Source organism: Diospyros lotus, chromosome 3, assembly GCF_014633365.1.
Source record: "Diospyros lotus cultivar Yz01 chromosome 3, ASM1463336v1, whole genome shotgun sequence".
Classification (NCBI taxonomy): Eukaryota; Viridiplantae; Streptophyta; class Magnoliopsida; order Ericales; family Ebenaceae; genus Diospyros; species Diospyros lotus.
This window is the reverse complement of record NC_068340.1, coordinates 1,735,629-1,751,674: the sequence shown is the minus strand read 5'-3', so window position 1 is coordinate 1,751,674 and position 16,046 is coordinate 1,735,629. Positions and strand designations below refer to the sequence as shown.

At 36.8% G+C, this 16,046-nt stretch overlaps 1 protein-coding gene across 1 annotated transcript; it reads right to left on the bottom strand.

Moving 5' to 3' along the window:
• Positions 1-14,520: 14,520 nt before the first annotated feature.
• LOC127796416 (uncharacterized) lies at positions 14,521-15,623 on the bottom strand. The gene is made up of 2 exons (XM_052328551.1): positions 15,282-15,623; positions 14,521-14,768 (listed from the first exon to the last, which is right to left on the bottom strand). The coding sequence occupies exons 1-2, from the start codon at positions 15,518-15,520 to the stop codon at positions 14,684-14,686; spliced, it is 324 nt and encodes a 107-aa protein (XP_052184511.1). The 5' UTR covers positions 15,521-15,623; the 3' UTR covers positions 14,521-14,683.
• Between the last annotated feature and the right edge of the window lie 423 nt (positions 15,624-16,046).

Sequence of the window (16,046 nt, the reverse complement as noted above, 5' to 3'; positions counted from 1 at the left end):
CGTCAGCCGTGCCACCCATTGGTTGGGTGGCTAAAAGCCGCGTTTGGAGTACAACTGACGTGGACTTTGCTTATTTACTACAATAAATGCCTTGTGAAAATGGTGCATACCCGGAGGAGAAAAATAGCGTTTTTTGGGAAGCGCATCAGGGCCATGCATCCTAAGAAAAAAGGTGGGCTTGTACTTTGTGGGACCCACCTATGAGTTAAAAAAACCTTGAGTGGGAAGCACGACAATTAACCCAAATTCAAAATTTAAACTCCAAAAAGTCACATGTTCAAAAGGTAGTACATGTACCAGGAGGTACTTTACACTAATTGCTAGACTAGTACTTGAAGCCCACATGCCATGTTTAATGTGCTTAGGTGGAAATTTATTGCATGGGCTTTAATATGTACTGTGTGCGTGGGTTGTTTGGTGCGCATTGAGCTAGAGAAGGAGGAAGAGGAATATGCATATGACAACGGGTCAGAGTGGAGGTTCGACTAGGAGCGTTAGTCCGAGAATGCCTTCGTTTAGAATTGGAAAGAGATCCTACCTTGCTCTTGGGCCCTCATTGCATAAAATGATGCAGATAATCCCTCCATTTACCTGTTTAGGTTTGACATATTTGCAATTGGACTGTCAATTTTTGTGCGCCCCAATAAATTCATTTCAATGTTTCAGGTATTGCGAGTCCACGTCGTCTATGACATTATACCATGCGTCATCATTGTGTGGGCCCATGTTGAGGTGGCCCATGTAATAATTATGTGGCTCGAGACTCCTTGCCCACAAAGTTTTGTAGGTCCTTGATAGGCCTTCCAGTATAAGGCTTTTGGGCTTGCTTTCTTCATGCTTGATATTGTCTGTAGCCTATTCAAGCATATCCACTGAAACATTTGAAAAATTACAAAATTCGGGCTGATATAATTGGGCCAATTTTTTAAAATGCTTATCGAAATTATGACTAAGCTTATCCAAATTAAGACAATAACCTTTTGGATCGCTTTCTAGATAACCTCCAATGCCTTCCCTTTATCCCTAGTGGAAAGCGTAATTGTGTAGACGTTCGACATATTGTCGCCGAAACTCTTGTTCCGATCGTTTGGTCGAAAAGTCCCCCAGTTGGTGTAATTACCCTATTTGGCAATGTAAGCCTGAACTACGAAACATGACTTGGCCGCATGTATGTTTGGATGAAAGTAAGCGGATCTAACCGAGGAAACGAGGTCGAAGAACTTCTAATTTCACGTCTAAAATTTGCCTTTGAATTGAATAAGGCAGCGCAGGTGCAGGCTGGCATCTTCGTGAGTCTCCTCGCATACCAATATATATATGAGCTTTATTGGGTATTGAGGATTAATAACCTGTTAGAGGTAATCTTCTTTTGAGAGCGAGCTTTATTGGGTATTGAGGATTAATAACCTGTTAGAGGTAATCTTCTTTTGAGAGCAAGCATTGGGGGTTAGGTAAGGAATTTTTTTTTTAGAATTTATCTAGAATTGGTTTGGGGCTCGTGGCATTTTTGTAAATAATAGGTGATACCAATTGACTCTTCCTCCAAAAGTCTCTGTAATTGTGGTAACTAGTGTCGCTTTTATAGTGCCCATTTTGTAGAGATCCTTTAATATTACAAGAGCCTCTACCCTCATTTTTTGTCTGCCACGTGGCGCGAGCCTGTTAATCCACGTGCCACCCATTGGTTGGGAGGCTAAAAGTCGCGTTTGGAGTACAATTGATGTGGACTTTGTGTATTTACTATAGTAAATGTCTGTGAAAATGGTGTGTAGCTGGGGAGAGGAAAATAGAGTGTTGGGAAGTGCAGCGGGGCCCACTTATCTAGAAAAAGAGGGTGGGCTTGTACTATGTGGGACCTACCCATGAGTTAAAATAGCCTTGAGTAGGAAGCGCATCATTTAACCCAAATTCAAAATTCAAATTCAAAATTTAAACTCCAAAGAGTCACACGTTCAGAAGGTAGTACATGTACCAAGAGGTACTTAACACTAATTACTAGACTAGTACTTGAAGTCCACATGTCATGTTTAATGTGCTTAGGTGGAAATTTATTGCATGGACTTTAATACGTACTGTGTACGTGGGCCATCTGGTGCGCATTGAGCCAAAAGAAGAGGAAGAGGAATATGCATCCAATGATGAGTTGGAATGGAGATTTGACTACGAGCTTTGGTCCGAGAACACCTTTGTTCGGAATTGGAAAGAGATCCTACCCCATGAAGAGAATGGGTGTACTTCCCAAGAGGTTTGTTACGGTGAATGCACCCCACGTGTCATTTCATCGCCGTTGTAGATATATCAACGAGATCTACGACAAAAGGATTTGCCCATCCAACTTGGTGACAATAGGGGCCTCACACTCGGATTATTTGAACTATCCTTCGTTGGGTCCCGGCATGAACGAGTGTAGCGGGCAACACATTAGGATACGGTCACTTAGCATCGACAGCTTCGTGACTCTGGAAGGCTAGTCGGGCAGGATGGAAGCTGTTGCATCGGGCACTCCCGGCCAAGGCAACGATGCTGTGATAAATCAGGTCCTCGATGACCACTCCACGTGCAAGTTTGGCATTGGGTGCCTGTACATCGTGCTAGACCGCGAACCCTACCCTATGTCAGCACCTGGCCTGACTGACATGTTTGATGTTGACAACAAAATCGTCCAATTGTATGTCGGATGCCACGTCCATTGGGACATAATCAACAGGTTCTATGTGGTGTGCCGGCAAACTTTTAATTTTGAGGACCAGCATGTTAAGTCTCGCATTCTGTTGAACCGATATATCTGGCTGAGTGTCGGTTGATCGTGTTCAATTGTTAGGTTTAGGGACCAGGACGGTGAAGTGTCTGGTTGATACAGTAATCTATTGGATAATGCACTGATGGTGTACTTGGTGTGAGATAGCAGGGACAATGGGGCATTAACACTGTAATTAATAGTCATTTAACGTTTTATAATCAATAAAACAATGAAATTTGTTACATTGTATTTCACATTTTATTTTTTAAACCCTAAACCCTTAACAATTAACTCCTTAACAAAGAGCGGAAAGAGTAGCATTTAATGCACCATTCTCATGCAAGCATAATTAACAATTAACATTCCTATTCAATCTTAATAAAATTAACATTAACATTTAATAGGATTGGGTTACACAGACAGTTCATCCCATCGACATTAAATAGGTTTTGCCGTACTGGCATTCTGGTTCATTCTTATTCCTTGCTTAGAGATGAAGTCAAGGGACGCTTGTAATGTTTTACACTTGTGTTTAGTTTTGATTATGAAAAATAATACTTTGTTTTATCCTCAAGTCATGAGTTAAGTTTATGGTTTTCAACAAAAATCAATTTCAAGTGCTTTGTTAAAATGAAAACTAAAATGATTTATGATTTTCTATATTAGTTGGAGATTTGCAAAGTCAAGTATTTATCTTAAAAGAATTTTCTAAAATAATTTTCAAATTAGTTTTGAAGTCGTTGGTCAATATAGAGGTAAAATTGTTCTAAGTCAAAAGACCAACTAGAACATAAATGTGTTTGATGAAAAATCAATCTTAAATATGAAAAATCATTTAAGTTAATCTCATATTTCGAAATAAGTTTTTCATGCATCATGTTTCGAAACTCCTTTTAATAAGGTTTCAATATTTTTCTATGTCTGGAAGATTAGCGTATTATAAGGAGACATATAAGAAAATATTTTTATTTTGAAAAACTATCTCCCGATATTTTGATAGTTAATATTTATTGTTGTTAAAATAACTTTTAATGAATTTTTCAAGAAATAGAAAGTATGTATTTTGGGAGTGATAAAATTGTTAAATTCTGAATTTGTACTAAAATCAAAATTCTACTTTCTTATTGATATGGATTTTGATTTTTTGGATATTTTTATTAAATCCAAATGGGGGTACTGATAAGCTCATAATTTAATAATTTTATTCCCCTTACATTTAGTCTATTTAATATGTTTTATGTCTTATGGTGCTTGTTTGTGATAATCTTTTATGTATAAGACATTAGTGATAAAGTTTTAGTAAGTTATGTTTAAAAACCAAAATTTCCAGTATTTTTAATAATGACCTTCTAAGCTTCTTGCAGGTTTTTGACTTGGAAGAAATTCTAGAATGAAAGTATGCTCTTCAGTGAACTTGAAGTAGATTTTCTGATCTTTCCAGAATGGTATTATGGGAAAAGATCTAATTTCGTTTGAGTTTTCAAACGTTACTTTCAAAATAGTGTAAAAAATCTGAAGCTACAAAGCAGAATTCCTACTCGAACCAGAAAATTAAAAAGGGTGTATCTAAGGCTTCCGATATCCAATTGAGGTGATTCAAAAGCTAAAATTCATCTAAAAATCACAAGATACAATTCTTATGAAGGAACCAAAGTCAATAAAAATCATTTTCCTATCCAAAAATGGTCTGTAATACATGCTGGAATTTTGGAGCTGAAAAATCAATTAAGTTTGCATGGCTTGTAAAGTCTTGTTCTAACTTCTAGAAGGAGTTAAATATTATGTTCCAAGCTAAAACATGTGCTGGAATTCTAGGGAAGACTTTGAATTTGGTAGCCAAATTAAGTTAGGTAGCCTAATTAAGTTTAGCAACCTAATTGAATTGAAAATTGTAACCATCCTCTATAAAAGGGAGATGGATTGAGAGGAAAAGATATGAAGAGAGAAAGGAAGACACTTATAGATTTTTGCACTTCTTTCATCATGTTCAGCTAATATCTGTAAGTTGATTCAAGGAAATTTCATTATGGTTTGTAAGTTTGTGAGATCTTGTTCTTAATCTTATTTTTCTATTCAAGTATCTGTGTTTCTTTATATTTCATGTTAATGATTGCATGATTTAGTTAATTAAAAAGGCCTATTAATTGATTGAATTATGTAGTCTATAGGTAAATTGAATCCATAATCCGTAATTGTTATGATGTTCAGTTGAAGTGGCAATTAAACAAAACAATTATGATCACAGTTTTTGTTGCTTGTTTAAGAGAAACATATAATGAATTAAATAATTTGACACTTGTCGATTATTATTCATCTTTAACTCCTTAGTTCCTAATGCTATCAATAAATTCATGAGGATTGCTTAATACCAATTGGTTTATTGGTAAGGATTAATTTGGGTGCTGGACCGAGATTAATTAAATTAGAGAAGGTAAAGCTTGTCTCGCTTGTTGACAATATTTGGTTAAATATTTGATTATAGAAAATATATCTATTAGAGATCAGTGATCAATTTGCAACCGTAAGTAATTTTTCCTTGAATCGATATTGTCTTCAATTAAAGTTTGTTTCTCAATTATATTTCTTTTGAATTATTCTATAACATTAAAAAAACCCCATTTTCCTTTTATTAATTAATTGTGATATTAAATTTAATTTACTAGTCTCTGTGGATCAACCTTTACTTGCCATTACTATTAATTGTAAGTAGAGTAATTTTATTATTTGCTGCATTCGGCACGCATTAGGTACTTTCTTATTTACATTTATGTATTAAAGTAAATGGAAGGTAAAATATAAATAAAAAAAAATGTGGACATTTACTTGTTATGAATTGAATCCTCAAGCAATTCTAATATATATTCTAATTTGTCGACTGTTTGTTCCTTCTTGTCAACTGGCTATATGGACCTGTCGAATTTTCATATAGTTATTATCAAAACTATTTTATTACCAAGAGCAAAATATCAATCTCTACTATATGGATTATATGTATGAGAAAATCAATCTTTAAATCTCCTTGAAGCAAAGTTATGAAAATTTATATAGGAGAAATGTTGAAATGTGGTTGAGTGTGTTTTGATTCAAAATAAATATATTTTTGATAATCTTAATTTGCTTTCAAAAGAATCAAAATGAGGAGTTGTTAAGTTTTAAATCTTTTCAAATGGATAGTCGACTATGTGGTTCATTCTGTTGACTATGCTTGAAAATAGTCGACTATGTTGTTAAGGATAGTTGACTATGCATAAGGATAGTCGACTATTTAAGGCTTCTGTCGACTATTTTTGGATCTGTCGACTATCATGTAAGGATAGTCGACTATGGCTTTTCATCTATCGACTATTTTTGTTCATAAAATTCAAAATCCTCTTCATATTTTTACATCTGTCGACTATGTTTATGTGTCTGTCGACTATGGAAAATTTGTGTTATAAGATAGTCGACTATGCGTTTTTGTCTGTCGACTATGTTTTGTTTTATTTGTAAAAATAGTCAACTATGCATTTTCTTCTGTCGACTAAATCTTTTGCAGAAAGCTTCCAACGGCTAGTTTTTCAATCTCTAACGGTCACAAACGGTTACATTTCTCTTCAATCTTTTGGGAAGCTTATAAATACAACTCAAGGATGATCAAGAGAAGGCTAATGGATGGAAATGAGTTGATCTAGAAATTACAAATCATTTTAGTCGAGCTTACAGTGTTCTGTACTTTCATTGTTATACTTTTCTTTCCAAGGCTTTGTTCTATTATTGTTGATACATTCATTTAAGCCTTGTTTAATCTTGAGAGACATTGTAACTAAGAGATTCATCTCTTAGATTCTCTCATATTCTATATTTCTTATTCTTCCTAGCTTGTGTAGCTAGAGGGCCCATTTGAGTGGGAGGTTTTGTATTTTCCTAGTCTTGGACTAGAGGACCTACTTGATTTAAGTAGGGGTTTTAGTGGATGGTTTAAAAAATCCTTAGTGAGGAGCTAAAGTAGTGGATTAGGCTTGGGTTAAGCCGAACCACTATAAATTTTTGTGTTCTCTCTTACTTATGTTTTTTGATTTGTTTATCACTGCTAGCATTTCATTATCCTCACTTGCATTGAGTTTTTATTTTCAATCAAAAGGATTTCAAAGTTCTATTAAGATTTTTAAAATAACCAATTCACCCCCACTCTTGGTGTGTGTCATAGCACTTACCCGTTCTAACAATGTTGTCGACCGGTTGCTCGACATGCTCTCAGTTGTTTGCTGTCAATCACCTCTGCATCACAACTTGTCGACCGGTTCGTTGCAGACAACATGTAACGACTAGTTTTTTCACTCACCCAAAGTGATTTTTCCACCACCAACGACAAGATTTGTGAATGGGCTTTCAAAAGACTATAAATACAAATCAATGGATGATTCAAACCAACCAAGAGATTACATTATAAGCTCCCGAGTGCTAAACTCATTATTGTGCTTCATTAGTATATTTAGTTTCTATCTAAGGTTTTGTATTCATTTTCTTAAATTCATTATCAAGCTTTGTCTTTATTTTTTAGAGAATTTGTAACTGAGAATTTTGTTTCTCAGATCCTCTCTTATCTTGTATCTCTTTTTTTTTTCCTAATTTATTTTGCTAGAGGGCCTACATTGCTTATAAAAGGATTTTGATTCCTACCTTGTTGTGCTAGATGACTTACTTATTGAAGCAAGAGGTTGAAATACATAGCTTGATGCTAGAAGGATTGCTTGTCTAAGCAAGAGGTTGTAATTTCCTATCTTGCTGCTAAAGGGCTTATCCGAAGAGATAGAAGGTTTTTAGTGGATTGATTGAAAAATCCTTAGTGAGGAACTAAGGTAGTGGATTATGCTTGGTTTAAGTCGAACTATTATATATCGTTGTGTCTCTTATTTGCTTGTACTCTTTGTCTCATTTATTGTTCCAAGCATTTCATTAATCCTCATTTACACTAAAATCTCATTTTTCATCAAAAGGATTTTCAAGTTCAACTAAGTTTTTAAAAACAACCCAATTCACCCCCTCTTGGTGTTGGTGCCATTGTTATTCAAACCTAACAGCTTATATTGTGGAGACCGTGAGTTGTACCGGCTGCTCTATGGTTAGCTGGATCGTGTCCGCAGTGGGCCGAGTCCACTTTCGAAACAGATGGTCCTGGGTCCAACTAGGTCAGACTCAATGATAATGAGGGTCTTTTTAGAAGGGCCATGTGTAATACTCGAGAAATTTTAGATGACTCAAGGGTAATTTATCTTGGGGCAAAAATGGAATTTAAGGATAAATTAAGGGTATAACGACAATTTATTACATATAAATAACCAAATCAACTCCCGGGAGTGCCCTGGAGTCGAGATGCCAAAGGAAAATGGCATGGAATTAACAAGCACCCTGAAATAAGATTTATGGGGCCGAAAAAAATAGGATCAGGAACAATTTTCGGTACAACTAAAATGTAGCTGCCAATTAGGTTGCAATACCGAATTGTTATAAACGACTTTCGGGAAATCAATGGAAGCTTAAGGGGGCTTCGATTTTTCATAAGGAACAACCCTTCAGTGGTTTCAGAAAGAAACGAAAAGGTTTAAGACCAAAATGAATATTCGGGCCTAAGTGTAGTTTTTTGAAATTGCCAGAGGGAGGTCAAAACGATAATTTCTCAGAATCTTCAGGGGTCAAATTGATGTTTTAGGACTTGGGGGCAAAATGGCAATAATAGAAAGTAGAAGGGTTAAGTAAAAAGTGCCAAAATAAGAAAGGCTAAAAGTTGAGGGGCCAAAATGTAATTTTTCAAAGTTTGGCCAATAACCAGCACATGGCCAGTCGACCATGGCCGATTTTGGCCATAGCGTTGCACAAGGCTTGGTCAGGGGAGCATCTTTTGTAAAGAGCTTGCCCGACAACAGCCATTATGGTGGCCGAAAAAGCAAGAAAAAGCAACCAAAAATGGTTGCGCAAAAGAGCACCTATAACTCGCTTTTGCGATGGGATAAGGGTGCCTCGAGGTCGATCTAGGGTAGGTAAATGTTCCTAAGACAATGGGTTGGTCGAGCAAGAGCTTTTGGGAGCTCGATTTTGCCTATAAATAGGCTTTCGCGAATGTCAAAACTGGAATGGGGGAGCTTCAAATCGGCCATTATATCGAACAAATTGGGACTTCAAATCATGGGGCTTTTGTTGCCCACAACTTGAAGATAATTTCTGGAGATTTTGATGCATTTTGGTCAAGGTTTAGTGGCTGTTCGAGTCTTCGCCGGAGTTGGAGGCGAGCGCCTTGGCCGAGCCTTTGGCCGGTCGGTTGGAGGTCTTCCGAACCTTATTTCGAGCTCAAACCCATGCCATCTTGATCGAATGGATGAGGGCTTTCGAGGGGTGGAGCCACCTCAAATTGCCGGCACGACCGTCTCCGAAAAAGACGATCGGCGCGTGCCGGTCACGCGCTGCATCTCACGCGCGCCAAGTCGCCCTAGCGCGTGCGGGCTTGGGAAAAATCCAAAAAAAATTCCTAAAAATCCAGAAAAATGTTTTATGGAGGTTTATGCAAAAATATCTAGGTTTGGGCTTCCCGATGTCTCGATTTTTGCATCAAAGAGCCTCATTTTGCGTGAAAACGCAACATCCGGGTAATTTTAGTATTTTTCCCTTGAAGTTCATAGTCTATTATAAATTGTTGTGGAGTTAGATTTGAGAAAAAGTCTCGATGGTATTTATTAAGATTTTTAGAAGGAAACAATGAGAAAAATGAAGAAAAAAATGAAATAAATGAAATATTGAGGATATTTAGTGATTAAATATTACTTTTATGATTGAGGTGATCGAGATGATGTGATTGGTGCAACTTTTGAGAGTTGGCACAAGAATCGAGGTCGGGCATGCATATAGAAGTGATGCGCGCTTTTCGAGGTGTCTTAAATCTTTGGGTAAATGTGAGTTTTCCTATCCTAACTATAGTTTTGTGAGTGGTTTTCTCCCAAGAACTCATATTCATGATATATTTGCTATATATGCATGTCATTATGAATGCAATATTCATTTTTTTTATATTGCATGGAAGGTCGTGATAATTGCATGACATAATGTTATTGTCATACTGATATTTGTGCATGAGAATGGGATGTCGCCCCCAGAGTGTAGCCGTAATTCCCCTAGGGCAATGATGGAATAACGTTAGGCTTATCCTGCAGAGGTTCGGGGTTTGCTTAGGATTCCATGCCGGGCTACTGGGCCTGAGAAGTTACATTAAGGGCAAATGTTGTTTATGTTATTGCATCATACATTCGTATATATATATATATATATGTTTTTGGACCCTCACTAGAAGTTTCATCTTCTAATGGATTATGCCCCTGGAACATTCAACGTTCCAGTTTAGACTTGCAGCTTAGGAAATGAGTAGGTTGAGATGAGACGGTACGTGATGGCGTGGCCGATGGATTCAGCGAGCTGATTCGGATATGTTTTAGCTTATGCTTTATTGATGATTAGTCTTGTTAGAATGTTTATGAAATCTCCATGTATTTTATATTTGAGAATATGATGTAAAATATGGTACGAATTCTTTATGATATAAAATAAGGTGAATTCAGGTATGTACCATATCAGGTTTCGATTATCGCTTATGCATTGTGAATGATTTGCTGGGGGTTTTGTTTGGAATTCGGTACTTAAGGTTTAAGTTATGTACCGAGAAAGAAAAAAAAATAATTTATGTATATTTTGGGCCCCAGCATAATGACACGCTCGGTAAGAGAAAAACGGGGTGTTACCTGGACGGGCCCGTCATGGAGCTCATGACGTGAATTTCTGAATGGGCCCATCTCAACCCACTTGTAGCCCTAGCTCTCCTTAATGACACTGTCGACATAGTCGATGCCGTCCTACACAATGCGAGAGCCATTTTCTCAGCATCCCGTAGTGCCAAACATCTACGTCTTCTATTGTGAACCAATCTGTGAGGAAGTTATCTCTGATGGCCATAATGGTATCTCCCTGATAAGCTTGGTCATCATCAGTTTCAGGTGCGCCTTGATCTTGCAAAAGTGGATCGTGGTTTTGATGTTGAAATTTTTCAACTAGTATGTGGCGTTCCACGGGCACTCATTCTCTTTCATGGACGCGTATGAGTTCCCGTAGTACTTCAGGTTTGTTGATTACAGGTGCTAACACAGGGTTGGGTTCGCGATCCAGCATGATGTACAGGCACCCAACGCCAGACTTGCATGCAGAGTGGTTTTCGAGGGCTTAATCCATCACAACAACGCCGTCTTGGTTGGGAATGCCCAGTGCAACAGCTTCCATCCTTCTCAGTTGGCCTTCCAGAGTCACAAAGCCGTTGATGTTAAGTGATTGTATCCTAATGCGTCGCCCGCTACGCTCGTTCACGCCAGGACCCAGCAAAGGATAGTTCAAATAATCCGAGTATGAGACCCCCATTGTCACAAAGTTAGACGAGCAAATCCTTTCGTCGCAGATCCCGCTGATATATCTATAATGGTGATAAAATGACACGCGGGGTGCATTCACCGCACCAAATCTCCTGGGAAGTACACCCTTTTTCCTCACGGGGTAGGATTTTTTTCCAATTCCAAACGAAGGCGTTCTCGAATCAACACTCCTAACCGAACCTTCACTCCGGCTCATCGTTAGATGCAAATTTCTCTTCCTCCTTCTCTTGCTCAATACGCACTAAACGGCCTACGCACACAGTACGTATTAAAGCCCACGCAATAAATTTCTACGTAAGCACATTAAACATGGCATGTGAGCTTCAAGTACTAGTCTAACAATTAGTGTTAAGTACCTCCTAATACATGTACTACTTTTTGGACATGTGACTCTTTGGAGTTCAAATTTTGAATTTGAATTTTGAATTTTGAATTTTGAATTTGGGTTAAATGTTGTGCTTCCCACTCAAGACTATTTTAACTCATAGATGGGTCCCACATAGTACAAGCCCACCCTCTTTCTCCAGATGCGTGGGCCCAGCTACGCTTCCCAACAAACCTTGTTTTTCTCCCTTGGGTATGCACCCTTTTCACAAGGTATTTACTATAGTAAATGCGCAAAGTTCACGTTAGTTGTATTCCAAACGCTACTTTTAGCCGCCCAACCAATAGGCAGCACATGAACCAACCAGCTCGCGCCACATGGTGAACAAAAAATGAGGGTAAAAGCCCTTGTAATATTAAAGAGCCTCTACAAAGGGGGCACTATAAAAATGACACCAATTACCCCAATTACAGGGGCTTTTAGAATAAGAGCCAACTGGTGTCACCTCTTAATTACAAAATTGCCATTGGGGATCAAAACGGCCCCGTTTCTACCTAGGCTCCACTGAGCAAGATAAAAACACTCCCAGCACTAATTAGAAGTGCTATGTGGTAGTATGGAGATCCCTATCGACAACCACATCGACGGAGAACACTCCTTGACAACAATTCAACCCCTAACCATGTCAACGCCCAGTCCGATCAAGCTAATAGTCCTGTCCATGGCGGATCAAATGTTTCAGAAACTGTGCAAGCTATCCATGCTCATCGACTCCTACACCATACACTACAGACCCTAGTGCCCGCACAACGCATCGAGAACGATGCGTATTATCGTGCACGACAACTGAGTGACTAGAGAAGACACGAAGTAGGCCAAATTTGTATTTCCCATCACTTGCCCAACAAACCTGAAATACTACAGGAACTGGTACGCATCCATGAAAGAAAATGAGTGCTTGTGGAGCGCCACGTACCAGTTGGAAAATTTCAGCATCAGAACCACAACCCATTTCTGCAAGATCAAGGCACACCTGAAATTGGCAATGACTAAGCTCAATCATTGGCCAAACCCATAATTTAACTCTTGTACTTTGATTTTTTTTTACATGACAATTTAAATTTTTCGTTGTTTCAATTACACAATTAGACCATACATTTTCAATTCAATTAAGTGAAAGCGTGCAATACACCCACACTACTGATAAAGAATTGATAAATAAATAGCAAGAAGTGAAAAGTTAAAAACTAGAAACGAACCTCGATAAAGGTTCAACAATCGAATATGGCTATAAGTGGTGGTGGTAGAACTACTTGGCGCTTCCACTGAATCTTTGCTTTTGGTACTAAAAGAGGAAAAGAAATGTCACTACAAGCAAAAAATCAATTTCGGTTGCTTTGCAGGCCACAGTAGCCACGCTAAGACTTTTTTCTAGTGCTCCTTCCATCCGTAGTCAGACTTATCCTGCTACCACCACAACACCTCGCCTCTCATGTACTTCGCCTCCAGCAACGACACATTTACCGCCACAATCCACATGCTCGCTCCACCGAAAAATGACTTCTATAACTTTTCAATTAAGCTCAAGTGTGTCAATAACACGAATCCTTTGCCACGCTAGCAAAGTGTGCAATTGACTCAAAAATGTATAATTTGATATTATAATTAAAATAATAAAAAAATTGAATTGTTATACCAAAAAAATAATCAAAGTATAAAAATTAAATTATAGGCTTAGCCCTCAAATCATTTTACCCAGGAAAAAAAAAAATGACAATTTCAACCACTGGTTTTCACCCAAAATTTCACATTAAATATCATTAGTCTATTATAGCAACATAATATGAAAGGAATAAATCTTTTATGACAGTGGCCAACTGGCCATTTAGCAAAGGAAATCCAATTCGCGCACATTTGAACAAATTTTAGGTGAATATATAATTTCCTTTTTTCCACTTAGATTCAAAGATTTGTATAAAAATTAAAAATATTTTTATAGTGTTAGATTTATTATTTCTCATCGTTAAATAATATGATGAGAAAAAACACATGTTTAAGAATATAAAATAGATTTTAGAAATAAATTATTTTTTATTTTTATATAAATTAAGAAAAAAAAGATGCAGATGTAGAGATGAGAATTATGATACCCAATTCGAACCTTCCCTAAATTGGAGTGGCTTTTTCACCCTTCCATTTTTGCCCTCAGCTCGAGTGTGTGTACCCTTTCGAACACCGATTATTAATTTAAGCACCAAAAAATCTTTTTAAGCAAATCAAGGCATTTTGGTAACAACAATGCAAGAGGATCTGATAAAATCTTTTCTTAAGCATCAAAATTATTAAGGTTGAGTTCTCTTTGTTATTTTCAAGTCATTTTTAATTTTCAATTTTCTAAAATAATAAAAATACGTTCTCTTTGTTGTTTTTAAAAATATATTTTTAAAAATAAAAAAAATTATAAAAAAAACTTAAAACAATAAAAAATTATTTTAAGTGTTTACATCCAAAACAAACTCTAAACTCTAAACATATTTATTTATTTATATTTTATTATTATAATGAAAAAAATATTACAAAATCCATTAACTTTAAAATATATATATATTTTTAATAATATATTAACATTCAATATTTCTAATTTATTAAATAATTAAATTTATTAAATAAAATATCATTAAAAATTTATTTTTAAAATTTTAAAGAGAACGTGTTTTCTAATTTTCTATTTTGAGAAATAATTTTTTAAAATGACAAAGAGAATGCGTTTTCAATTTTTTAAAAACGGACTACCAAAATAGAAAATTGAAAATAAATTTAAAATTCAAAACTGAAAATTAAAAAGCAAAAAGAACGCAGCCTAAGAAACTTAAATGTTAATCTAACATGAAGGAATAATGTCATTAAACTTTTGAATCGTAAAAGTGGTTAAGTGTAATTCTTTAAAAATGAGAGATATTCCTTATAATTATACCAAATCTCAGGGTACCTAGTGTAGCAATAAAACAGTTGAATGAGAGTAACAATAGCAACCAAGTTAAACAAACCACATAATAGAAGAACACGGAATTCATCAATCTATCTTAGGAACAAACCATAGAATACAAGAACATATATTAGATAAAAACTCAGGATCCGATGAGACAATTCTAACCATAGATCACTCTCATGTTTTGATCAGTAAGGTGGGGGCCCACCAGGAGGCCCATAAGGCCTGCCAAAACAATCCTGCAGCAACCAGCAACAGCAAAGGCAAGACAAGCTGCGTTTCCAAGATAATGAAATTAGAACAAATCAGACCAAGCTATCAACAAGATAACTGCTGTTAAACCTGTAAACTCGGAGAAACCTTAAAAAAAAATGACATTTAGAGAATTGATTTCAGAGTATCTAACTTTATAAAGCAATAAAAGAATAGTTTCATTAAAAATAAAATTTTGCATTATGAAAATAGTAAAAATAAATATATAAAAATCACAACTCTACGGAAGGGATAATAATAGTAATCAAATTTCTAGACACCCATCTGAAGGCATTGAAGCAAATGAAATAAGGGTCGTGTTATGTTGTCCGTCAGGCAACTCTTATGTTGCCCAACGCGGAATTGGAGGTCCCACACTCTCATGGGTCCACACCCATCTCTCATTTTGTCTGTGTCGCCCAACACAGGCAACAGAACGGAATCGAATGAAACAATGTGACTGCAAAAGTACAACTAGGCAGTAAAACATGTAGGCATTAGCAAGTCCAACAAAAAGAATGGCACTTCACTTACCAAGAGGTTATCATATTGCATATACCATTAGCAAAGCCTCCAAAGAAGCCACCAGGTCCCCAGAAACCAGGACCCCAACCCATTCCGGGGCCTCCCGGGCCTCCTGGGCCAGGACCCCAACCCATTCCGGGGCCTCCAGGGCCAGGACCCCAACCCATTCCAGGGCCTCCCGGTCCAGGACCAAACCCAAACCCTGGTCCGCCCGGACCTCCTGGTCCTCCTGGTCCGCCTGGACCCATTGTCGATGCAAGAAGGAAAGAGTTTTGAGAGCTTTTTGAGGTTGGCTTTCAGAGAAAAATAGGTAGTATGGATAGCATCTAAATCTGGAGCTCATGGATGGGTATATATATATATATGCAGATCGAGGTCTACTTTCTATCTAACACATGGCATTCAATAACAATAATCACTTTATACCTACCATTCATACAAGGCAACTAAAATTCGTCTAAACCTATGGGTCAATGCCGCCACCATTTCACACAAAGCAACTACACTTCTTCTTCTAAGCCTAAAACTATGGCTCAATGCTACCTGCCATTCAATCAAAGCAAACATGTACACGTCTTCTAAAACCTAACTACATTCAATACACAAAACTTACACCGACTTACAAGTTTTAATATTTAGGAGAAAACATTTCTAGAAAATAACTTATAGCTTAAGGGTTAAGCAACGCCCTTGTCACATCTTAATATGTAGAAGTAGAACAAAACAATTCTACAAAGTAACTGAAATAGATAATGGTTAGTCTTACGAGTATTT